The sequence below is a fragment of the Halichoerus grypus genome, chromosome 7 (genome assembly GCF_964656455.1).
Source record: "Halichoerus grypus chromosome 7, mHalGry1.hap1.1, whole genome shotgun sequence".
NCBI lineage: Eukaryota > Metazoa > Chordata > Mammalia > Carnivora > Phocidae > Halichoerus > Halichoerus grypus.
Window position 1 is genome coordinate 49190327 of NC_135718.1, and position 26702 is coordinate 49217028.

The 26702-nt window shown below is 42.6% G+C and overlaps 1 protein-coding gene across 21 annotated transcripts in view; it reads left to right on the forward strand.

The window, feature by feature from the left end:
• KCNMA1 (potassium calcium-activated channel subfamily M alpha 1) overlaps positions 1–26702 on the forward strand; it is a 721733-nt gene that overhangs the window by 551736 nt on the left and 143295 nt on the right. For 12 of the 21 annotated variants that reach the window (XR_013449725.1, XM_078077542.1, XM_078077543.1 and 9 more), the window contains exons 15-17: positions 6257–6366; positions 19344–19412; positions 21730–21741. Coding sequence is in view for 20 of the 21 variants with exons in the window: in XM_078077542.1 (XP_077933668.1) it covers positions 6257–6366; positions 19344–19412; positions 21730–21741 (191 nt within the window). In the remaining variant the exon portion in view is untranslated. The remainder of the gene's footprint in view (positions 1–6256; positions 6367–19343; positions 19413–21729; positions 21742–26702) is intronic. The other 9 variants (XM_078077544.1, XM_078077533.1, XM_078077534.1 and 6 more) reach the window with 1 other exon arrangement.

Here is a 26702-nt window from a genome sequence, read left to right on the forward strand (position 1 = left end):
GAAATGATTAGATGCAACATTAAATCAGATTTTTCTCAGTGACAGAGCATGCTCTTGAGGAATGGGGATAAATGACCCCACACATTTTAATGACCACCATACACTCATCAGCCTAAAAACCATAAATGCTGATCCCATGTTTATTATTGTAGTCAAGGGCTTGACACTTCCTGTGGGCATTTTCTTTTTCTTTTTTCTTTTTTTTTGTAGGAATAAATATATTTTTATGGGATCTAAGGCACATCAGTTTATGTCACTGCACTCTGTTTTAGACTGTCACATCTTAAAGGACAGTGACAATGTATTATGTAGTTTATATGTACAAATGTTCATTCAGATGTGGCTGGTTCTTATTAAAGCAGTTTTATGATTTAAAATTGTGCATCCTTTAGAGGAAAAATACTAACTCAGAATTTGGATAGATTAAAAAAATAGTAATGCAATAAATACCTGCTAATACACTAGGGCTCCTCCTACCAACGCTGGGCCGTGTTAGTGTGTATGTTATGACTCACCTCTTCTTCTTTTTTTTAAGATTTATTTATTTATTTGAGAGAGAAAGAGAGCCCGTGCATGCATGCAAGAGCGGGGTAGGGGGTGGGGTGGGGGAGGAGGAGAGCCGGGGGAGAGGGAGAGAGAGAATCTCAAGCGGACTTCCCACTGAGCGCAGAGCACATCGTGGGGCTTGATTTCAAGAATCATGAGATCACAATCTGAGGCAAAATGAAGAGTCTGATGCTCATCCGACTGCATCACCCAGGCGCCCCAACGACTTACCTCTTCTTATTGCAGCTATTAACATAATGGTCATTGGTTGTTATAATTTCCTTTTAGTTCATTATTTTTGATGTGCATAATATAAATACATTTAGATTAAAACAGTGTACTTGTTTTCAATTAAATAAGGATTGGCATATGATAATCTCTGGAATTATTTACATGACTCCCGAGGTGGGGATAGATGTTAGCAAAATTATTTGACTGGAATCACCACAGTTAATGCAGGCTCTTTTCTTTGCTGGGAACAGAAAGCACCATGGCTGTAGCATACCCCAGCCAGGATGGTTGATTTTTCACATTCACTGGGCTGTTAGCATTAGAGAAACACAGTTTCACTCTAATCAGAGAAAGCATAAAAAGTAAAAGGTGTCATTCCCGACCCACCATTAGTAACACATGCAAAATCTAGGATCAAGAAAGTGTTACTTCCTTTGGAGCCAAGGCTCATGTTTCCAGTTGGAAGGTACCCTTTGATGGTCGAGCCAACTGCCCATGAATTGGTGTACAACCATTCACTTGGGGGGTTGGACTAGACTGGTTGAAAAATTAGATAATGGAGAGAGCATAAATAAGCCAACGAGAAGTGTAGACAAACCAGTCCAATGGCTCAATTTCCTTTCTCACTGAAGATTCTGTGAGTATTTGATGAATAAGGAGCCACAGCATATCACCTGCTCATCTTTGCTCTTCTAAAACAGCTGGAGTTTGATGTGACAGCCAGAGGAGAGATTGCTGCCTCGGGAAATGCTTTGCCTTTGACTGATTGCTGAATGGCTGGCAAATAAATCCTGGCACCTTTCCTTACGTCATTTTGGTCCCATTCCTTCATTTTTCTGCTGGGAAGTGTGTACATTACATTACAGTTAAAAATACCCACACAATACAAATGTGGAGAATGGCATCTACTGTTTTTGGGAAAGAAGAAGTTGTAGGCTGGGATGGTTCCATTTTGTAGGGTAAAAAGGATGCCTCCATGCTCTGTTAGGCCCGCACTCTTAGCGCAACTCAAAATTAGTGTTACTCCTCACTGACCTCCCACAAGGTCATGGGCTCCAGGGCTCAAGATTTTTAGTCCTTGGTGAGCTTCAATTCTAGTCTTTCCCCCTTTGGTACTTATATGCAGCAAATCCTCCGTGCCCCCCAAAATCCTAGCACCACTTCTTCCTTATATATTTACCCTGTCATCTCTAGTAAGAGGTGACAAGGTGGGTGGTTAAGAGCCTGAATTTAACCTGTCCGTGCCTCAGTTTTATCCTCTGTAAAAGGGAAATCATAAAGACAATAATTTGCCCCACCCTTTCTAGATTTCTTTGTTCACTGCCATCGTCTCTTTTGTGAAGCACAAATGTTTTCAACTCAACATACTTTACACTTACTTTTCTGTTCTTAAGGATGCATTTCAGGGGTGCCTGGGTGGTTCAGTTGATTAAGTGTCTAACTCTTAATTTCAGCTCAGGTCTTGATCTCCTGGTCCTGAGTTCAAGCCCCGTGTTGGGCTCCACATTGGGCATGGAGCCTACTTAAAAAAAAAAAAAAGAATGCATTTCATTACTGCTGACAAAGGAAAAAGGGATATACACTTTCATTTTTGCTTTTTCAAAGTTAAGTTAAAGAGGCCATGTTTGAGACTTAGAAGGGTAAACCCTTGGTAAGAAGTGATAGGTAGTTTGAGCCTTGCCTTGGGATAAAGATGAAGCTCTGCTGTCTGAGCCCGTGGTGTACCGCTGTGTCTGTCATAGGCTGGGGCTCATTCCCTGCTTCTCCTGATGTCACTGGCCTGTTCTTGTAATCGATCTGTTCCAGATTGTCATTCTTGCCCTTACAGGTTAAAAGGTCTTAGTATTAATTGTAATTACTGACTCTTCTGGTCTTACAATTATAGATACAGGTTTAATTTTTTTTTAATGGTGGTAAAATGCATATAACATAAAATTTAGGATTTTAACCACTTTTAAGTTTGTGTGTATATGTCTGTGTAACACCTTTATCAGAAACTGTAAAAGCATGTTGATTTATCTGTATGGAAACAGTTTTAAAGATGTGGGAATCTTGGGGTGCCTGGGTGGCTCAGTCGGTTAAACATCTGACTTTGGCTCAGGTCATGATCTCAGGGTCCTGGGATCCAGGCCCATGTGGGGCTCTGCTCTCAGCGGGGTGTCTGCTTCTCCCTCTCCCGTTGCCCCTCCCCCCACTTGTGTGCGCTCTTGCTCTCTATCAAATAAAAAAATAAAATCCTTTTAGAAAAAGATGTGGCACCTTAAAAGGTTATAACAATGAATTGAAACCAATCATTATTGAAATAGTCCATTCGGAGCTACTGTATCTAGCACTGTAGATCGCATCTGAGAATCTACATGTGGATGTAGAAGAGGCATTTTGCTTTCCAGAAAAGTTCTGTATATATTTCCAGTTATTTTGACATTGAGTTCCTTAGGCATTCTAGATCAGCCACAAAGACAAAACTTGCAGGAAAAAAATATGGAAAAAAATCAGTAAAACTCAGATATATCTGGTCAGATATATCGTAGCCAGACATATCTGGTGCTTCTTCCGAAGCAAAGAGAAAAATATAGTAAAATAAATACCAGTTTAAGGAAGATTTAATCAGCAGCTAGACTAGGTCCTGAGATACTAAATATGCTCAATAAATATTTGCTGAATGAATGAGTGAATACTTGCCATGTTCAAAACAAACATGGATAATATTGTTATCCTGCAAAACTTTGTTTCTACTTAGTAAAAATGTTTAATGATTAACCTACAGTAAAATTTGGTCAAAAGAGTAGTTCTGTAAGACACACAGGCATGAAAATACTGACCATAACTAAAAGAACAATATTAAAACTATATTAACTAAGGAATACAACCAATAATCAATAATAATTGAGATAAAGGTTCGTATTTTCATTGTCTTTGAAAATCAACTGTTACTAAATTAACAACATAAACAGCACATTATAAAGGGAATGTCTCTGCTGAAAGAATAGGCTGAACTCTTCCACTTCAAAAATACTATTTTCCCATAAAGCTCTACCATGAGGATTTATAATTGGCAGTTCCTCATATAGTATCCTATTTACCAATAAAACAAATTATGATACTATAATATTCTATATTTCAGATTATTTCTGAAATATTCTATTCTAAATATTCTATGTTTAGATTATTTACTAATGCAGACTAGGCTTTCTTCAAATTAGTTAGAATTAATGACCTTTGCTTATAAAGTCAGAAATATCTTTTATTTGAAAATAAATGTTGAGGGATGCCTAGGTGCTCTGTCAGTTAAGCATCTGCCTTTGGCTCAGGTCATGATCCCGGGGTCCTGGGATTGAGCCCCGCATCGGGCTCCTTGCTCAGTGGGAAGCCTGCTTCTCCCTCTGCCTGCCGCTCCGCTTGCTTGTGCTCTCTCTCTCTCTGAAAAATAAATAAAATCTTTTTTTTGGATTTTTTTAAAGATTTTATTTATTTATTTGACAGAGAGAGAGAGAAAGAGAGAGAGCGTGCACAAGTGTAGGGAGAAGCAGACTCCCCACTGAACAAGGAGCCGGATGTGGGACTCGATCCCAGGACTCTGGGATCATGACTTGAGCTGAAAGCAGATGCTTAACCGACTGAGCCACCCAGGCTCCCCAATAAAAAAAATCTTAAAAAAAAGTTAAACTCTTAGGATTCAGGGAAATTAAAAAGTTTATGCTTAAACACGTTTCAGTTAATTTTTAAAATCATACAGTTTAGCAGTAGAAATGGTTGAGTGCCTTTTTTTTAAAGACCCCACTCTGGGGAAGACCAATTTGTAGATAAACAGCCCATACCCAGCAGCATTGCACAGCTAATGTCTAATGTGTGGGAGTAGGTTAGAAGCAGCTCAAACTAATGAGGTTAACCCACATACTCCTAATCATCCAGACTTGCACAAAGCAGACAAATAGCACAGAAGCAGGTAGAATTCAATTTATTTCTAAATGATTCCTGCCTTCTTTGTATTCCAGAGTGTAACCAAGTAGATGGCCGGTGTTCATGTCCCACTGTTTCCAAGTCTCTTTCAACTTCCAGCATTGCATTTCCCCTAGTTAACTGACTATTGGGCCATAGGCAAGATGAGTTGTAATTCAACATCAGCACAAGACATTGTAAAAGTCACTTCCTGTTGGCTGGGAAGCTGCCTCTCATCTCCCCCCACCACCTTATGTAGCCTCCAGTAGAGGTTAATCAATCTGCTCAGATATCTGAGTTCCCAGAGGGGCTCAGCATTCTTGTTGTTACTCACTTTATAATTTTTAAAGATCAGTTCCAATGTAAAATCCTTCCAGAAGTGCTTAGCATGAAGAGGGTTGTTGGGAAAACCAGTTGAGCTTGATTAATTAGAAAGAAAACCCACACATTTTAATGAAATCTGGAGTAAGACCTCTCTGAAACTACATTTTACTTTTTGTGTTACTCAGGGTGTGATTGGAAAAATCATTTTTCCCCCGAAGTAGAAATATACGTATTATTTTATGCACACACACACACACACACACACACACACACACACTCATTGTAAAAGCCTTCAGATAACAGAAATCTATAGAGAAAAGTGTCATTCTGCCACTCAGATAACAATGGTTAGTGTTTTGGTATAAAGTTTTCTAGTCTTTTATGACTTTACAAACATTCAGATAATTATAGGGTATTTTTTTAGTAGGGTCAGACTATAAACACTATTTAGTAATGTGCCTTTTTATATACTTTCTATATGAACAGATACACATTTTCACCATAATTTTTATTATTTTATTTTTTTAAAAGATTTTATTTATTTATTTGACAGAGAGAGAGAGTGAGAAAGCACAAGTAGGGGGAGCAGCAGAGGGAGAGGCAGAAGCAGGCTCCCCGCTGAGCAAGGAGCCCGATGTGGGGCTTGATCCCAGGACCCTGGGATCATGACCTGAGCCGAAGGCAGATGCTTAACCGAATGAGCCACCCAGGTGCCCCTCACCATAATTTTTAATTGTTTCTTTGTGTTCCATTGAAAAATGTACCTTCTGTGGTTATTTCCAATTTTTCATTAAAAGGATGTTCTTCTGCAAATGTCCTTGTATATGCGTCTGTTTCTTTGCTATGAATACTTGAAATGGAATTGTTGTGTAAAGGAACATGTACTTTAAAAATTTTTGTTAACAATTGCAAAATTGCTCTCTAGAAAAGTTGTATCGATTTACCTGCCCGCTGGTATTGTGGGTGAGTGCCTACGCCTCCACACCCTTGGAAATCATACAGGTTAGAAAAGAGTGATGTTTTAGAGGAGATGTCCTTCCATTCTATGAGCTTAGGGTCGTGGCCAGCTTCCTGTAGACGATGTGGTTGTGTTCCTGGTTGCTGAAGATGGTCACCATCACATAACTAGGGCATTCATTCGTTGGCCAGATGGTATACTCTGGTTTCCCTTTTATGGTGTACTGTCATACCTTAAACCTGTGTTCTTCTCTCTTAGATTGAGGAGGACACGTGGCAGAAATACTACTTGGAAGGAGTCTCAAATGAAATGTACACAGAATATCTCTCCAGTGCCTTCGTGGGTCTGTCCTTCCCTACTGTTTGTGAGTAAGTGACCATTCACCATGTGCTCTTTGGCCCTCAGGGATGTTTAATGTGGCCCTTGCAGGGAAGACACCTCACCTCTGCCCAGCACGGTCTGGGTACTCAACAATTACTGAGGGTATCCTGTGCGCTCCGTCCTGTGTGGTGAGCGGGAAGGTGGGTCATTATGTGGTCCCTGCCTTGGGGATTTCTGCTGGCCCTACTTTTCCCTGCAGCTCTGAGAACCTTATGCTTAGATCCATCATTTGCACTAAATTATGAACTACAGTCCTGCATGTCGTGAATTAGGCTCCTGCCCCGTAGACACAATTATGAAGGGTGGTAGGAACCCATATCTCTGATTTTACCAGGATGAAAACAAATCTTGCTAGCTCCTTGATGAAAGGAATTTTAATATTTTTCAGTCAAGTCAGATCATAGAGACATCAGAGAAGCCATTATTCAAAGTGCATTCATGATTTGCTGAGGAAATGTGGAACCAAATGTATAGAAGGAAGCCTTGAGCCAGCCCTTGGTAACTTAGCCCCAACATATATGGACAACTGGCATGTTATGACAATGAGAAGACTTAGCTTCTCCTTCTGTTGGCTCAGCAGGAGGAATTTGAGCAAGAGGCAGCCCCAGCCTGCCATGGCCCCTCTAAGTAGAGTAGGTGACCATCTAAGGGATATGACCTCAAGAGTTCCAAGGGTTCCAGACCCTGAGAAACTTCCATCTTGATGATGCCTCAGATTTCCCACTTAGAATCTCAGATGTTGGGTGTAAGTCAAACAGGGGTTTTGTCCCCTATGAAAACACAGACTTCCTGGGAATGCTGAAACATCAAGCCTGATCCACTGATGCTTTAGCAAAAGACTTGATAACCTCAGTCTCACTGATAAAGACTGAGAAGAAATAGGGGAATCTGGGAATGCATTGGGCTGAGGAAGAAAAGCTGTTCCCTTGAGCTGTCTGGGTGCCTACAAACAAAGCCCGCCTTCTGGAAAGTGAGGTCTGAAGACAATAGTCCTGGGGGCCCTTGGGCTCCTCTGTCTTAGAGCTTTCTATTCTGTGCACAGCGGAGAGGCAACGGAGTGCCTGGGAGCTTGGTGTTTACCTGGAGACTCCTGTCAGTGAACACAGCAGGTGTACTCTGTCTGTCTCTGGGCCCAGACCCTAAGCAATCCAAAATGGTCTGGCTGTTTACTGAAATTTCTCACCCTGTCTCTAAGCGAAAGTTTAAACGCTAAATGGACTGGAAAAGTGAATAGGTAATTGATTTGGAAGGAGTTATTTTCTGAAAATGGATGCCCTATTGTAACTCCCATGTGCTCTTTTCTTTGAGAGCTATTTCTCTTTCTGCCACAGAAAGAAGTTAACCATTCAGAGGCACTGGGTCCTGGAACATTGAAGCTGTCCCAGGGGATTTTCTCCACCTTGGAGTTTGACCTGCCTGAGATAGAAAGCCCAGGAGGACTTTTAATAGAAGCTGGTTCTATTAAAGAACAAAACAAAACAGTTGAGTCCTCCTATATGATGTAGGGGTGGTCTGAGCACACTGCAAAGCTGCCAATGCCCAGAGGGTCCTATGGTGCTGGGGGCATTAACAGGGGAGAGTATGAAGATGCGCTCCTTCGCTGTTGATTTTCCCTGGCTTGACCGGTGTTTATATCTACCATAAGCGCTTCCTCGGAAGCCTGCATTCCCACTGCTTCTCTTATTCTGCTCCTGGGAACCAAGTCAGTTCATTTTAAGAGTGTTAACCTGGAAGGTTAGAACCACTCCCCCTAGAAGCTGTAACTGGGATACCCGCAAGGTACATTTGATTCACAGATTTGGCCCATGCGGTATTTAATATCTTAAAGTAAGTTGCCAATATTTCAAAATAGTGGTATTTCACATAAAAACTAGATGTCTGGCATCTCTTGAATATCTGATGAGCCGACACAGGACTTGCATTTTCACCGGATGCTAACTGGCTCCATTTTGTTAGAAGGAAGGGTTTAATGTGGGTTCTCCCCCCTCTGATGTCTTAAACCAGGCCAGATTTGCACTGATATCCCAGGCCGGGCCCCATAGACACGTGAATTTGCCAGTTCTGACTCACTGGGTGGTATGAAACTTCATTGCCCTTCGGAGCCAGCTCAAGAACTGGACACTCCTTGCTGCTGTAAATATTTCCCTTGATTGATTTTCATGTTTAGAACATGTTGCAAGGAAGAGAGACTCTTTCAGACATAACTTGTTGTCTGAGAATTTAATATTTGTTCAACACGGCTTCTGGAATACAAAAAAACCAAACTTCTGATGTGAATGAGAATGTGTTCAACTTAGTACTATTATTCGTTCAGCACAATGATACAGCAGAGGTAGGAATAATCAATAAAGAAAGGACATTTAATGAGATTTAGGAACATCCCAAAACATTGAAGCTCTCCTCAAGCATTTGATTATCTGGAGGCTTAATTATCTGTGTTTTCTACTTTAAATTAAAGAAAAGCCATAACTCAAAGTTACCAGCAGTTTAATGATAACACTCTTCAATTCAGGTTAATTAAAGCACAGCCGTAATTAGAGTGTAGTGTTGTATATCACCGGGCTGACGCATAAGTATTTTCATTACAGTAAGAATTGGCTATTCAATTTCAAGATGACAAAAAGGACGCCAAAATATATTTTAAGCTGGTTCATGTAGAAGAAAAAAGAATCGGGGAATATCCTGGGTACAATAAAGCACAGATAAAATATACAGATTTTCAGAGCAGTTTCTGTAATTATGCACCACATTAAAACAATATGCAGCCAATAACATCTTAAAGCATGAAAAGAAATGAATTTGCTCTTCTCCTGGGCTGGCAGAGTGCCCCCTTGCAGGGTGGGATCACTGCGCAGGAGAGCCTGGAGTTTTCTCAGAAGCTGGGAGAGCGCCCCCCCCTTTTTTAAAGATTTCATTTATCTATTTATTTTAGAGAGAAAGAGAGAGCCAGCAGGGTGAGGAGGGGCAGAGGGAGAGGGAGAGAGAGAGTCTTAAGCAGCTCCATGCCCAGCGAGGAGCTTGATCTCACCACACTGAGATCATGACCTGAGCTGAAACCAAGAGTCCGATGCTTAACCGACTGAGCTACCCAGGGGCCCAAGGAGAGCCATTTTATGAAAAGATAAGGGAGCAGGATCCATGGATGAAATTTGAAGTCATTTCCCCCGAGAACAGAATGGGGAAGAAGGAGAAGCAGGAGGGACAGAAGGCCCCCACAAGGCAAGCTTTTACAGATTTCAAGTGGAAGGATGCTCTCTCCTGTCCAGGTGGGACCCACACTAGCTGTATGCTTGGACTTCTCTGCACCAGCCTTTTGGCTTCACTGTGTGTACCAGCAGAAGATGCAGCTTTGTTCCAGAACCAGTAACTCATATAGACAAAATGCAGTATTATTTCTAAATAGTTCATTTACATTTTCTCATTTTATCTTCACTATGATCTTGTGGTTTATATTAATAGTACTGTCCCTGGCTTATCCTGACAGGGACACTGAGACTCAGAGGATGTTGGTGCCCCTCCAAAGCCACCTAGCACCCAAGGGACAGAGCCAGCGTTATGATGCTGGGCCTGTGTAATTGAGAGCAGCTTGGGGTAGTTGCTAGATGAAAGCTGGCTAATTAAGAATCTTCTGGGGAGGGGCGCCTGGGTGGCTCAGCTGGTTAAGCGACTGCCTTCGGCTCAGGTCATGATCCTGGGGTCCTGGGATCAAGCCCCGCATCGGGCTCCCTGCTCAGCGGGAAGCCTGCTTCTCCCTCTCCCTCTGCCTCTCTGCCCTGCTCATGCTCTCCTGCTCTCTCTCTGTCAAATAAATAAATAAAATCTTAAAAAAAAAAAAAGAATCTCCTGGGGAGTTTACTAAATAGAGAGATTCCTAGGCTCCAGCTGTATATTTCAATATCTGGGGGAAGCTGCCCCCCAATTTGTACTTTTTATAAGCAAGACAGGTGATTCTGATACAAAATCTGATGACTGGGACCCCCCCCCCCCACCTCCCGCCACCGCCACTGCTTATCTCATCCCTCCACACCACAGGCTGGAGTAAACTCCCCTCATCCCTCACTTTGGGCTCAGTCACTGGAATGTTTCTCTCTGATTTTAGCCAAATTGTAGAATTAGAGGTGGGCCACATGTCACAGGCTTGCCATCATTCCTGCTTCACGTGGGGTATTCTACAATGTCTGGGGAGATAGGATGCGTATACACATCACCACACCAGGCAGACCACTGACTGCTCTGCCCCCTTCCCATGCCTAATCCAAGTCAGTACAGGAAGAAGGCACTGGGGTACTGAGCCCTGTAATGCTGACGCTGGAGCAAGCAGATCAGCGCTAAGTGCCGAGAAGCCCAGGGGAAGACCAGTACAAGTCAGAACGCAGACACCGCTTGACCTTGTTGGCAACCAAGGTGGGTATGTCCTGGACCTTCCCCAGGATGCCCTTAGGTGTTCCTTTTAAGAGGCAGCAACTTCTGAGCATCTCCCCTTCATTTGGCATAGCTGGCTTGCCCCTGGGTTTGTGTGACAGTATGATCAAGGCAGAGGAGCTTTGGGATCTGAAAGAGAAGGTTTCTCAACACCAGAAAACCACCTGCTCGCTTTCCCTCCCACTCTCCACCTTCCCCAGGGAAGCAAGTGACTGTGGAGGGTGCAAGGGGCCAATGCCAAGCCTGCAGGAAGCGAGGAGCTGGGGTATGAGGCCATGTTTGCCGCTAAAGGGTCTTGTTTTTGCACGGTTCCCATAGTAGGATGCGGCGTAATGTCACTGGGTGTGACCTGTGGAATTGCAAAGACCCAGGCTCAAATCCCCATTTCAGCCACTTGGTGGATGTGTCATTTGGGACAAGATATTTGATTTCTGCATACCTCCTTCCTTTGATAGTGACCAGCTGCCTGACTTTGGACTTGATAAATAGAAATATTACTTATCTCTCAATACTAGCTAATATCCTTTTCCCTTCTCCCACCTCTCCTCTTCCCACTATCATTCCTGTCCTATGGAATACAATGTAAGCAACAAGAAAGAAAGGGACACATTGTGGCATTTCCAGGTTCTATTTATTCTTACCCTTTAGAAAAGTCCTGCCCTCAGTCAGTCAGTCAGTCAGTCACCAGCCAATCAACTAGATATGTAACGAACTTAGGATATTTGTGCCATTGTACCAGGCACGGCGCCATCTCTAGAGAAATCTGCAATTAGATCTAATAAAGTATGTGCACATTAAACGATTAATAGCAATACTTACAACGACAAATAAAGAACTCTGTTTTCCTACGGTGACTGCCTTCAGACAGTTTGCAGTCTGGCTAAGGAAAATAATGCCCATCCTCAGGGAGAATTAAGCATGCATAAGTACTTGATGGATAAGTGTTTGAGGGGTGCACATACTAGAGGACAGAGGCAGAGACTTACAGGGGGACAGAGAGCTCCCGGTAGGCTGGGGGTGACCAGGAGAGGCTTCCTGGAAGAGATGACACTTGAGCTGTGCCTTGTAAGGAGATTGGATTCAGAGAGGGGATAAAGAAGGAAGAAGATATTCTCATTGGTAGGCAATCAGGAGACTGGGAGTCACAGGACACTCTCTCCACACCCAGGTCTCTGAGATTTTCCAAGGAGAGAAAGCTGATTTCTCCTTTAGATGGGAGGGATAAATCAGATTTCTTTTGACTTGTGACATTTTCCGGGGGAAACAGCGATAGTGTTTTTATCATAAGAACTAGTAAACGTGAGGTTGCACACCCCTGCCTCCAGATAAGAAAGTGAGCACAGAGGGGAGAGGAGAGAGGTAGGGAAGGAGGAGCTGGAGGAAACCACAGGTTCTGAGGTTGGGTTGCTGCAAGAATACCATGTACCAGGGCCTGAGTCTCACACGGAGGGTATTAGTCATTCATCACTTGCAAAATACAAAAGCTTAATTGTATCAGGTTTTACAGCTCAGAGGGGATTAGGACAAAACATGTATTTAAAATACAGCTTGTCTCTCTCTCTCCCCCTGCAGCTGATGAAGCAGTTAAAATTCAGATTCCATGTAGAGTATTTAATGCCTGGGGAACTTGGGGAACTCTGGTCAGATCTTCGCTTTCAGGAGCTCTGCCCTCAGCCAGGTGGTGCGGGCATGGATGCTTCTGGGCTGGTTTGAGACAGTCTGGGGGGTTGGAGGGGGATTCTCTGTACCCTCATCCACCTGCATTCAGGGCCCCTAAACAAGAAGAAAATCATGCTCTCATGCTGTGTTGTTTTGCATGGACAGATCTTTCCAGTGAAGCCACTTGAGGAAAATCTAAGACTGCCTAGAGAAAGCCGGGTCTCCTGTACAATGCAAACTACAGCTAGTTTAACTTGAGTTCTACGAAATCATTAGATTTTTAGGGAAGGACTTCTGAATCTGAGCCATGGAGAGGAGAGAAGCTGGCAAACCTGATTGTTGCGTGATGGATTTATCTAGCCAGGCTGCAGAAATGAGCATTTTATAAGTATCTGTGGAGGGGCTCAAGTCTCATCTTTAAAAAGTATTTTTTTTCTCAAAAAACTGGCCCTATTCTTCCAATTACTTGAGGGGAGTTATTGTAATTAAGACAACGTATATGAACACAGATGGGAATACAACATTTATGATTACTTCTACTACAGGGACCCAGAGATGACCAGTAATCTTCCTACATCTTAGTGAATGAACAAATGACCCTAAAGTCTGTTTAAACTTTTAACCAAAGGCTGTAGAGGCAGCCACATCTAGAATTCTCTGCAGGAGGATCAAGGAGGCAGTTCAGTTGGAAATGGGATGCTAGGAGCTTCACTTGATGTTAGGTACGCATAACAAACACACGGTTTACATTTTGTTTCTGACTACTAATAATAGCAAAGCTTCCTAAAATGCATTTATTCATATTTTAGGCAAATGCTAATTGTCCATATCAAAGAATGTAATTATTTCCAAATTCAAGTGTCTTAGGTGTGCTAGTGGAGATATTGTGAGTGTGTGTGTGTGTTTGGGGGGGGGTGTGTGCTGAAGCCTTCCCCCGCTCCATCTCTATCAAAGCTACTGGGAAATGAAATCTGAACAACATCTCCATGAGCATTTTAAATCACTTCCTTTTTTCTTGCTCCCGAGTCTTATAAATCCTGCTGTTTCAAATTTCCTTTAACTAGATGTTTCCATTTCAAGAGCCTATCATTTTAAATCAAAGCTCCTAAATGTGAATCTTTTTCATTCTAGCCCCTAGATCCTAAAGATTTGGTTTCCCAATGCACGGTATTTACATCCGCATCTATTTCTGATTACGTGCATCAGCCTGACATCGCCAGGGTCCCTCTAGATAACTGAAGAGGGGCCCGCACTTTGGGGAGGGGAGCTGAGTTTGGAGGGCACCATGTGGGTACCTCTTCTCTCCTCACCCCCTCACTCCTGGGTGACCCATCTTCAACAGTCCCAAACCACATCTTCGCATACCCTCCTTGAGCACATTCGATGGTGCAGGCTCTACGAAGGGTTTCTCTGCTTAATTCACATCGCCAAGCAATCTTACTAGTCAAGGGGGCTGATTTAATGGCAAGAACAATTTATGTCCCTCTGGGTAGGTAGAAACAATTGGACTCTAATTCTTAAGAGCCTTTGTTCAGGAACATCTGGGTTGAAACTACTGTAGTTAACAGATGATGCTAGCAGTAAAAAAAAAAAAAAAATAGGCATTATATAATGTCATTGTCAAATTTGGTAGACCTCTACTTAATAATTATCAAGAAAGCAATCTAACTTGTTATTACAACAGTTTTATTGCAGATTTCTGGTTTAAGACCTTTTTGTGACAAGTGGCATTTTTTTCTGGAAAAAAGTCATTTCTGTTCCCCTGTAATTATTTTCACAACCAGCAATGACTTCCTGCTTTGGACATATTGGGACATTTTATTTTAGAAACCAGGAATTAAATTGCTGCTGTTTATCACGTTGTAAAGGCTTTCTTGGTTCTTTCTTACACCCTCCCTCACCCTAAGCTCCTTTCTTATCCCGCCCCAGTCCTATATATGTGGAGACACTGAGTAAAGCCCTAAGAAGGACTCTAAGAGCTGTATGAGCAAAGCCCATTTTGCTTTACCAAAAACAATGGTGTTGATGATACAAGTAAATATTTCATCTCAGGACATCAATTCTGAGTAGTTTGAAGACAGGTTCTGGGGAGTGAACCCCTTATAACAGGAGCTGTGGAGAGTCCCAAAGAAAGACAAACTGCTGTCTGGATCTTAGAATTGTATTTACATTTTGGCATATTGATTCGAGGCAAACATTAGATTCCCAAAGTGTATCACCGCTATTATTTCTTTCGACATCCTTCTTTTCCAATCTCTCTGCTTCTCATGAACAAGTTAAGAGGCATCTTGTTTCATGATTTGATGCTCAACTCCCAAGCCTTCTCTGCTTAGACTTTCCTAGTTGACTACTTTATCTCTTAATGTGTGCTTCCAGCAAGTCATGAGATTCTGCCCTCCATTCATTCATACGTTTATTTAATCAGCATGTATTGAATGCTTACCCTTTGCACTTTGCAGAATGCCAGGGAGACAAAGCATGCGTCTTGCCACGAAGAAGCTCAACTAGAGGGCAGAGAGACGAGTAAACAAGTGATTATCACACCACACACTGGCGCCCCTATTCACTGGCCTTGGTCTGTTCTTATCTCCTGCTACCTCTGCTGCAGCCTTAAGCCGAGCTCCCTGGACATTGGCTAACTCTCTGTGGCAGGATCTGACAGAAAATTGGGATTTTATTTTTAATTTTTAAAAATTTATTTATGTTTTTAAAGATTTTATTTATTTATTTGACAGAGAGACAGCGAGAGAGGGAACACAAGCAGGGGGAGCAAGAGAGGGAGAAGCAGGCTTCCCGCGGAGCAGGGAGCCCGATGTGGGGCTCCTTCCCAGGACCCCGGGATGATGACCTGAGCCGAAGGCAGCCACTTAATGACTGCACCCCGAAAACTGTGATTTTTAGAAGGAGGGGACATAGTGCAAGATCTGTGTTTTGTGGACCTGCAGAAGGTACTTGTTACGGCAGAGGTTAAAAGCTTAGGTGCCTCTTTGGGGCGAGCCACAAAGAGAGAAGGCTGAAGAGATAGGCTACCTGGGGAGTGCTGGGGACTGTAGCATATTGGAGAGCACGTGTCCCATCCAGAAGGGTCAGTGCTTCAAAGCTCCAGTCCCTTTAAGCCAAACAGAATATGGCTCCGGTGTGGCCATTTATGATTTATCAAGGAAGGCTGAGAGGCTAGTTTTTATATGAAATCACCTATTAGTATCAAATTCTGGGTTTTTAAAAATGCTGTACTGACCAAGGCTCCATGCTGGGCTTCTGGCCACACCCTCTCATTTCCTTTGTTCTTCTAAGAAGTATTTGTGCAACACACCACACTGAGATTTAATTTTCGCTTTTGGCCTTTCTTCCCAAAGGCCATTTGATCTGGAGCGAGTTGCCCCTCTTTGGACCTGAGTTTGTCATCTCTATGAGAAGTACAGCCCCAGCAAGTCTTGAAGGGCCTGCATCTGATAATCCATGGTTGTGGCGCTGTTTGCATATAATTGCTTTGTGGACATCACTCTGTCCTTCTCCTCTCCACCCCTTTGGCCAGTGAGTAAAGGCTAGCTTTGGGTCAAAGAGTGTCTTAAAAAGAGGCTTTTATGAAGCAGTATAGAATCATCTTAGATATGGATTTGGAAGTTATGAAAGAGGACTCAGATCTCCTGGTCCACCGTGCTAGCTAAGGAATGTGCACGAGGCTGCGTAGATTTTATTGACTTTCCTGCATTAGAAAGCTGCTATCTTTTTATTTATTTATTTATTTATTTTTTTTAGTGTTCCATGATTCATTGTTTGTGCATAACACCCAGTGCTCCATGCAGGAAAGCTGCTATCTTTTTGTATCAAGTTGGTAAATGGCATCGTAGTACCTAGGAAGACATAATTCACCATTACTATGGACTACTTCTTGGCTTCTACCAACAGGATCAGGTCATTAAAAGCAATTAAGATCCAGGATCCCATGAACCACAGAGTCCCAAATCAGAGTGGTCAATCACTCATGGGATATCAGCATATTGGCCTCTTCATGATCTGTGCTAAATTAAGATCGGCCTTCTCCTTGAGATTTTGGCATTTAGTTGCTATTTACATTAGAAAGTGGTTACCTAATCTGGTAATTTGGTTCAACAAATATTGCATAAGCCATCTGATATTTTAAACAATTTAAGCTCCAGGAGTAACAGCCCCATAAAGGGTGCGTGTTAACAGTGCTTTATGGAACATAAATTAAGAAGAGCATTTTTCCAGCTGTAGTTGGATACTTGGGTTGGTGTTTCAGCAAACTGCATAATCAGCACAAAGCCCAGGTCATTAGAATCGGCTGGCAGGAATCGGCAAACCTGCAAATCACCAGGAGAGCCCAAATACGCCTAGATGAAGTGGTCCTTTGAAATCTCACTGTCTGTTGAAAGCAATACAGGAGACCATGACCTCACATGCAGGCATGAGCAATTGGTGTTATTTCCACTGGAGAGTATGAGGCCTTCACCAACCCCGTCGCTTTTCTATTTGCAACCAGCTAAAGGCCTCCCATTTCACTTAGAATAAACCGCAGACTGGCAGACTTGTTGCTGTAGCCAGCAGTCTTCACAAACTTGCTCCTGCCTAGCTCCCTGCCCTAATCGCTGTCACTTGTGACTTTACTCACTCGGCTGCAGTCTAGTTGCCCTTGTTGCTGATCTTCAGACACCCCGAGTTCCTCCCTGCCTCGGGACGCTTGCATTTGTTGCTTCCACTCCCTGGAAAGATTTTTCGCCAGATCCTTTCATTGCCTGCCTCTTCTCCTCACCTCCTGTGCTCTAGCTTTACTTTCTCAGAATGGTCCTCCTGGACCATTGCAGATAACACCCCTTCCCAGTTACTCTGTTTTGTTTGGTTGGTTTTTTGTTTGTTTGTTTGTTTGTTTTTTATTGGAATATAGTTGACACACAATGCTACATTAGTTTTAGGTGCACAACATAATGATTGGACGATTCTGTATGTTATACTATGTTCACCACAGGTGGAGCTTCCATCTGTCATCACACATCGCTGTGACAATACCATTGAGTATACTCCCTATGCTGTGTTCATCCCTAGCCTCATTCAGTCCATAGCTAGAAGCCTGGACCTCCCACTGCCCTTCACCCATGTTGCGCATCACCCTACCCTCTCCCCTCTGGCAAACATCAGTGTGTTTTCCATATTTATGGGTCTTCCCAGTTACTCTGTGTCCTCTTAGGTTGTTTTGTTTTCTGCATAGTGCTTTTCCTCATCTGGAAATTTATTATTTATTCACTTGTATATTTGCTTATTATCTATCTCTCCCAGTACAAAATAGGCTTCCCTGGAGTTAAAGATGTATGTCCTGCCAGATACTAGCTGGAGACCTTGGGCAAGTTGCATGGGCTTTCTGAGCCTCAGGTTTGTCACCTGTAATATAGAGATAGCTGTAGAAGTCAGAATACCTGGGGCCCACTCTCCCTCTCAGGGATATTGTGGGGATTAAATGAGAGCACCAGGAATGGCCTCGCCTTGTGACCCAGTGTATCCTCCCCCTTACGGAGCTACAGCTCAATGACCAGGTCACTTCTCAACCTGTCAGTCAGCCAGTGTTTCATCATCCAAAAAGTCCTTAAAACATATGCTCATTATAGAAACTTATCATATGTAATGTAATTCTTTTGTGTGTGTGCTTTTATTTCTATGAGTATATAAATAATATGTTTTCACCTAATTGTATCATTATTTACATGTTTGTATCTTCATATTATTTGTTAATCTTATACCTTGAATATTCTTCAAAAAGTCATTTTGAATGCTAAAACTATATTGTACCATACTTTACTTAACCATTGCTTTATTATTGGACGTTTAGGTTGCCTTTTTTTTTTCTCTGTATAAATATTACTACCTTGAACATCTTTATGCATGAATACCTCACTGGACCTTTTATTATTGTCTTAGAACCCCAGTAAGTGGAAATTACACATTTTTTGAGCTTCTTTGTCTGTGGTTCCCTGTGCAGCCCTATGGGGATTCCACATAAGTCCCAAACTCTTAAAGAAGCCACACTGGTTGAAGAGATGACGTTCAGGCACAGACTGCAATGGGGAGCAACCACAGCCAGTTTGCAGTTGGGGAAGAGCTGAAGGAGGTTGTGGCAGACAAGGGCGCTGGAGGAGTTCTGGGAACGGAAAACCAGAAGGGGGGGGCGGGCTGTAGAAGAGCTGCACAGAAGGCTGTATTTGGCGGGGGCTTGGGAGGGAGGGTCGGGAGAAGAGAAGGCATTTGGGGTAGGAATTGCCTCCATGAAGGCATGGAGTCAGGAGCAAGCCAGCCTCAGAGCAGGCTGGGCTGCTGGTGAGAACACCGGGCAGATGAGGTGAGGCAGCTCGGATGGGGCCAGGAGTGACGGTGCCCACAGTTATGTGCTGGGCAGTTACACGGAGGCTAAGGATTATTACCATCATTCCGAGCACACAGGGGTCTGCTCGGAACAACAATATGAGCCATTTGTACAAAAGACCGAGATGGAATCCAAATAACAGGTCCAGCTGCTCCAAATACCTCCCTCCCTCTGCAGTTAACATTTTACTACCCAACCGAGTAACTAATGAATCTGGCCCAGCATAAATCCCCAGGCACAAATCCCTGCTTGGGGTCTGTGTCTAGACATCCAGACCTGAGTGCAATTTGCACTTTGAACATTCAGCACCTTATCACTTGCAAGAAATCAGGTTTAATGGGGAAGATGAGGAGGTGTCGCTCCCACCCCCTCCCTTTGGCACAGTGACTGTGGAGTGAGGGTTCCCGGGATAATGAGTGCATCAGGCGATGGAGAGGTCGTAATCATGTTTGTTATGTGGCTCTGGCCGTTCAGAAGCACTGACGGGGAGGTTTCTCCATCTCATTGCAGGCTGTGTTTTGTGAAGCTCAAGCTCCTAATGATAGCCATTGAGTACAAGTCCGCCAACCGAGAGAGCCGGTAAGTTCGCCACAGCCCAGGCTGACATTTATGAGACGTGCTTGGATCCCTGATGTGACACATCTCTGACCCTTGGGCACATCTCAGGGCATGCCCAACCGCCACTTCTATTGCAGACCCACCTGCCATCCCAAGCCCCACTGGGCATTCAGAAAGTGTTTCTCCAGAGGACAGTGATGAGACATCCAGATCTCCACCTGATTGGGCCAACTTACACTTTTCACCCTCTCTGCACAAAACCAGGGACAAGCCCTGTCCTCAAACCCCTGTTTACTGTCATGAGCACGAAGCAGGTGGATTCTGGCCTCCTTCACAGCAGGGATGGGGCAGGGCTGTGATGGGCCACACCAGCTCTCTTGATAGCCAAATTACAAGCAGCCTATTGTGTACCATATGTGCTTTTCCCGGTGCAACCGAAATCCAGGTGGCAGAATATCAGCTTCATGTAAATTAGCCAGGAGAGCAGGGCTCAGAGGCAGGAGCCCTCTTTATTTATTTATTTTGCACTTAATTATGTACAGATCAGACTGATGAGGGACTGGGTCTGGTTGAAATAGATAACAGCCCAGTCAATATATGAGTTCACACTGGAAGAAGGAAGCATCCCATTAACAGGGTAGTTTGTTGTTGCAGGACTGTATGCATTACAGATAAAATAAAGACGATTTTTTTGCTCCTCAATTTTTATCAATGGGTTTGGAAGAAAGAGCTCATTGAGAACTACGTGGGCTTTTGTCCTCTAAGATGACATCCGGGTTTGTTCCTAGCTATAGTAAATAAGTCTTCCAGTGGCATAGTGTGGGGTACAGATCCTCTCCAACGTGTGCCTTAATATGTTGAGTGCAGGGCAAGACTAGAAGGTACCTGCTATCACCATCTAAGGAGTTTTCATTATCTGGATGAATAACTCAATGAAGCCAGACTTCCAAACATACAGTCTGCGTCTCTGACAAACAAAACCAAACGAAAACCAAACCAAACCAAACCAAACCAAACGAGAAGACACTGGATTGTGAGCAAGTCAATCCAATGTTCTCTGTTACCTTAGCCACCAGATCAGATTGCTCACAAAGTCAATCTGATCAAAGGCTAAGCTATCTGGAAAATCAAATCAACCAAGAGGAAATAAAAATGGTAGATTTGGTGGCCACGTGTAAAACATGGCCATGGCAGTTAATAATTATGTATAGATAAGGTTTTCTTTTTTGTGTTGGCAAAGTGAAGAATATTATGTGCAAAAAAATGGGAGCCAGAGTCCTGGCTCTTTGCTGTTCAGCAGAGAAAGTGGGGGTTTCTGGGATTACTGCTTTCCCATGTGGTGGCCAGTAGTCACCTGTGCCTGTGGAGGGGGCAACATGTATCCTGGATTTTTGCCAATGATATTCTTCATGTTGCCACATCAGTAAATCTGAGTAATTCAGTCTTCTCTCTTTATCACTTTTGTGCATCTTTCAGAAAGTGTCATGGTGTGGGTGGCGCTAATGCCACATAGCGCCTCTTGACCACCCTGGTATAATTTCATGGCAGGAGTCTGCCCCCTGAACCTTGACCAGTCATCTCCCACCTGCCACCTTTTGGTCACAGGGAGGGAGAGAAAAAGCCTGTTAATGGTTCAGTGTGAATCTGCTGTCACTATTCTAAGAAAAATAACTAAGAGCCTTCCCTGAAGACAAAGTCTTTTCTTTGATGGACCCTCCAATTAACTCACAAATTTGAGATGTTTTCAACAAAGCCATATTTGTAGATATAGATTTTTAGATTTTTTTTTCCTTTCAGAAAAGAGCGGAAAGGACTTGTTTGGCTTTGTTTTTGGCTTTCTGTGTGCCGTTGCCAACTTTAATCCCCTCATGTGGCTTGGTCTCAGTGTGGAAGCACATTGGTTCTTGTGGAAAAAGGTGTGTTGGAGGGAATGTGGATCATGCCTCTGAGAAAACACCAAACTTCTCAAACACAATATCCATACTAAAAAAGAATTGAGTTTTTGACTCTTCCCAAGATAAGAATTTTGATTTTTTTTTTTCCTTCATTAAAGAATTTCCCATTTCCTTCCCTCTCCCATTTTCTAAGTGGCTGGGTGTTAGGATTCGGAGAACCCAGCCTCTCCTTTCCCAACCCCTTGCCCCCAGCCTGTGTTGAACTACCTCCTCTGTTGTTTTACCCCATGATGCTGTTTTTCCATGCTCTGCTGAAAAACCTTGTTTTCACATGCATCCTTCAAATAATTTGAAACAAAGGTTTTGTTCCTTCTTTCCTTCTGGTGTCAGTCAATTTATTATCAAATTGTTTGATTTTAAATTCTTTTCTTGTCGTTTTGCAGAAGCCGAAAGCGGTATGCGCTCTTCGTTAACCTTCCTCCCAACCCCCACCCGCTATCTTCACTGCTAACCACAGGACTAACCATTTGCCAAGAATTCAGGAAGATAGAGATTATATATATGTATACACATACATATAATCTCATTCCCTTGTCTATATATATATATATATATATATATATATATATTTATTTATTTATAGTTAAACCCCTCTCCAACTAGAGCACAGAGAAATTGAAAGTAGCATATTGCTTTTCTTGTTCAGTTGGTTGATTCTTTTGGATGACGCACTAACTTCTTTGCAGGAGACCTAAAAACCCAACAGGTACAATCCCTGTGTTCAGTCATGGCACCGATGATGGGAACCAGAGCCATCAGTGTTGAGAAGGAGGATGCTCCTCTCCAGCCCCTGGTGTCTGTTTCTGTCCTGTCCTGATGTGTCTCGGTGTCCACCAGGCTCTGTGGTGCCATCTGTCTGCATACCACATCCACATTCCCAGTGACTTCCTCCTCCCCATGTCCGGTTTCCCGTTTATAGAGCAGGATTTGTGTCCTTTTATCCACAAAACAGAGACCAAGCTCAACTAACACTCAACTTTTTTTTTTCCTTACACTTATTTTGATGATAACATTTTGCATATTTTATTTCTTGGGCAGTACTCTGTACAGATTTAGAACACTGCTACCAAATCGCCCGATTATCACATTTGGTTTAGTGAATGAGTACTGTTTATTGAGATGAACTCGTGGCTTTATTATTTCCCTACTGTGTTTGGGCACATTTCTTAATGTGAAGTTTCTCCGCTTTCACCATGTGACATCACCCTGTTTTGCTCTGATTTCTGTTGCATGAAGCATGACCAAATCCTCATCGATAGCATTTTCTTTTAACTTTTTCAGTTAATATTTCCAGTGTAGTTTTTCAATAATGTGTTCTCTAAAACAATACTGTTGAAAACATACTATTGAGATGCCTTTGTGTTCATCTTCTCAAGAGTTGTTTCTCTCCGTGGTTGGAATCACTGTCACGTGTTCGTGTTTGTAATTGTGTGTGTGTGTGTGTGTGTGTGTGTGTGTGTGTGTGTGTGTGGTGAGGGTATTTGTCTGGAACTCTTTCCAAAGTCCGATTTCTTCTGTGATTTTTGGACTAGATGTGTGACAATAGAGGTGGCTTCCTGTCAGTTTGGTATTATTGATATGATCCAACTGCGAGAAGTTACTGCAACACTTTGCATCTTCAAAGGTCCACAGTGGTTGCACCTCTGCTGCTGGCTTTTGGCCTTTGAGTCCTTTTATCTTGTGATGGAGGCATGTTGTGATGTAGCATGACTTGTCATAAAGTGTACCACAAAGTGACATGGCTTGCTCCCAGAGCCAAATAGCCGCCATTGTCCTTCCCAAATGAGCCGTCTCTTCCCCATCCCCTATGGCTACTGTTTTCTTTATGTGTCAAATATATTTTTAAATGCCAGTTCTAAACTCATTGTGATGGGTTCAGGCAAAACAATTCCTTGCCCATGTCATTGGTGGACCGCAGTGGCAGGCATTTGAGTCTGACCAACTGGGAGCAATCTTTACTATGCTGTCTCTGCGTGAGCGAACTGGGCTCAAGTATATTGAAGCATGGAATACACACTGTGTCTCCTACATATATTCTCTAAGTAAAAGTGTGTGTGTCTAGTTGTGTGGGACTCCAGCAGCATATATTTGAAAGCCTAGAAAAAATTGAAAAGTTCCAGAAAGGCAATTAGATTTGAGATTTGGGGTTTCTGTAGGCTGTGCCCTCACACAGCCCATAAACCGCAGGGCAGTTGTGCTCCTGAGAGGGGAGACAATTGCCTCAAAGTCCCACCCAATAGCAATCATATATGACCATGGGTGGTCAAAGAGGCCACTCCCCAGTGGCGTGATTCATCTGGGCACGGTGTGAACTGAAATCTTAGGTGGTTCTTATTCCCTTGCTCTAGTTAATGAAGTCCCATTAGCTTGCTAGACACAGATATAATTATCATGTTATCAAGTAAAAACTCTGTTCTCATGTGACTGATAATTTTGTAATTGTTCGGGGAATGGTACATTACACCTACCAAAAATTGAGGGTGGGGGAGGAGAAATACACACCCATCATATTTACCCATAATGGATAAAGGATTCCTTTAAAAAATATGGTTCAGTTGAACTATTCATCATTGGTTGTCTCCAAAAACAGCAAACAAGTAAAGTTTATGATGATTGAAGAAGGAATAAGTAGGTGTCTCCTAGTTGTTACGCATAAGTGGTTGAGAAAAGGAATAAATCATTTTGCCCCGTCAAGCCCCAAATCTCCAACTTGACTAAAGTTCAGCAAGACATATACAATGAAATGTATTGTAGCTTGAGGCCTGGACCTCCCCTCCTGGAGGAAGCTGACAGGGACATTTCTCTATTGAACTGAGCCCTGCGAGCCAGTTCTATGTTCTGGTGTTTTCGTTTGGAAACCTATTTCAACTCTAAGTGAGTGGTGCTTTCAATATTGAAATCAATTGCTCCTACTCCGCAAGTGGCTAGCTGTTTATGTATTTGTATATTTACATTTTTGTACTTAGTGCATCTGGGAGATTGTTAGCTCACTTGCCAACCCCCTAGAAAAGGTGTGGTGTGGCTCCTTTAGTAGTCCTGACTGGTAAGAATTGCTACTCAGTTTTCGAAAGAACAGTTGTGACTACCTTTCTCCTTACTGGAGAGGGAAAGGAACACTTTTGGAGCTGAGACCAGTGATTTATATTTTTCATTCATTCCACGAGTAGTTGAAAAGTGCCTATTGCATACAGGGCTCTAAGCTGGCTACTATGAGAAACTTATTTACAAAAATAAATAAAATATGATCATGCTTTTCATTCCTCTTTTTCAACTATGCGTTCCCCACAGAAAATATGTATTTGTTTCCTTATAGTGGGCAAAAAGCCAAAGAATCAGTCTAGATAAAAAAGTAGTCTGAGAGCCAAAGAAAAAGAGAGAGCAAGAATCCTCCGGGAAGGAGCTACATAAGCCCTTTGCCTCCAGCTGCCACTGAATGTTTTCTGTTGAAATTAGCAAGGTCATAGAAGAAAGAGGATAATTTATATGTTCCTTGAGATGAGGGAAAGTCCATCTTTGCCAAGATGTCTCTATTGGAATTCTGCTAATTGATATATGGACTTTTTCTTAGAGATTCTCTTGATTCTTCACATGACACATCTTGAAGTTTATCTCTCTGGTAAGCTAGTGAATTAGACAAAATTGGAACCAAGGACTGATTTAACGTGATGCCCAGGGAGGGAGACTTCTGGCAGTCATAAGAGCAAAACAAACTTAATGTTGGATATTCTTTCAAGAGAGCAAAGACCTTTGGAAAGATTTACATATTCCCAGTAGGAGGTCAATAACCCATTCTGAGGGTAGTAGGCACTTTGCTGGGAAAAAAATTACTTCTGTCTAGGATCCTTATGTCTTTTATATTTTCAAAAAGAGGAGGATTAACATTTTATTTAAATTTTCTAGATTTGGCATGTGTATAGAAGACTTAATGTCTACAGTATTGGAGAGAGTAACACATTTCCTCAAAGAGTCTTTGAAACCTTGTACCCTGACATAGGGAGTATTATAGGCAGTGGGCTCTGGAATCAGGGGCATATGTTTCTCTAACCAAACCCTTAAATATATGAGTGGAATCCAGCACAGTGAAGATTCTTATGTATCTAGATTTCTTTCCTTCATTATTTTCAAGATCTGGGCTGGTTCTTTCAATTCCCACCCAGAAGGCTGCCTTCCCCTGATCTGGATAGCTGCTAATGTGAGCCTGCAGCCTCACACATCATGTAAAGAGATGATTTAAAGCTTCCTACCCCTCCTTAAGCCCTCTCCAAAAGAGAACCAGAAGGCACCCTGGAATCACACGGGCAGTGATGTCTTGGAAGTGCATAAGGTTTGAGGAACAGATAGACACTCCACTCTGTAGGCAAAAGCCAGTCCAAATTAGCCCATCTCCAGATGTTATAGAGGGAGGTAATGTTTTGGATACTGCAGTCAGTAAAAAGGTCTTTCAAATGCCAATAGGGGGCCTCCTGGTAATTTATTAGCACCAAGGACAAAATGGGGAGCTGAGACCACGTGAGAGATTGTTTGCTTCTCATTTAGTTGTTTTAATAACCATGCTTACTATTAATAGTGAGCATGCATTAAGGACCTACTATGTGGCAGTCACTCAGCACATGGCACGTACTTTAATTCTCTTAGTAACACCGTAAGCTAGAGATTATTCACTCCATTTCACAGAGGAGGAGAATGAGGCTGAGTGGCATCCACTTGCCTCAGGCCAGGGTCTGAACTCCTAGGCCTGACACATACACCTGCTCGCTTAACCAGCGCTTAACCAGATTTGAACACAAATCTGCCTTCCATCAGTGCCCCAGATCTTTCCTCGCCACCACACTACCTTGACTAAAGCAGGCTTGCAGGCTGTAATAAATGATCTCAACCTGCAGTCTCTGGAATGACAATCCCAATTCTCATTGTAAGCCAATTCTTGTTCACTGTTGATAAAGAACAGAGGAAATGAAAAGAAACTTCTCGTTGATAGGAAGCTTGCTATCACTGTCGTCCTCCCGTGACACAGTGGGCTTGATCACTGGAGTGCAATTAGTGAAGCACATAATGTAAAAAAGGATTCTGTGCAAGGCTTGTTTTGCACATATATGTCACCAAGACATTGATGAGTGTCAAATTTCCCCTTTTGAATTGCATCGTTGAAATCATGATAGGATTTTTTTCACTCAGAAGCTTTTTTTACGCTCTTATATAAATACATATCAAAATGTAGATTTTCCCAGCTTTCAGAAATTAGCTTCTTTAGACACCATACATACCCAGAATTTTTCATGTATGTCCTTGTACACTATTCTGGAATGTACAGTTCTTTACCCTGTAACTTCATCTCATTTTGAACAGGATATTTTGA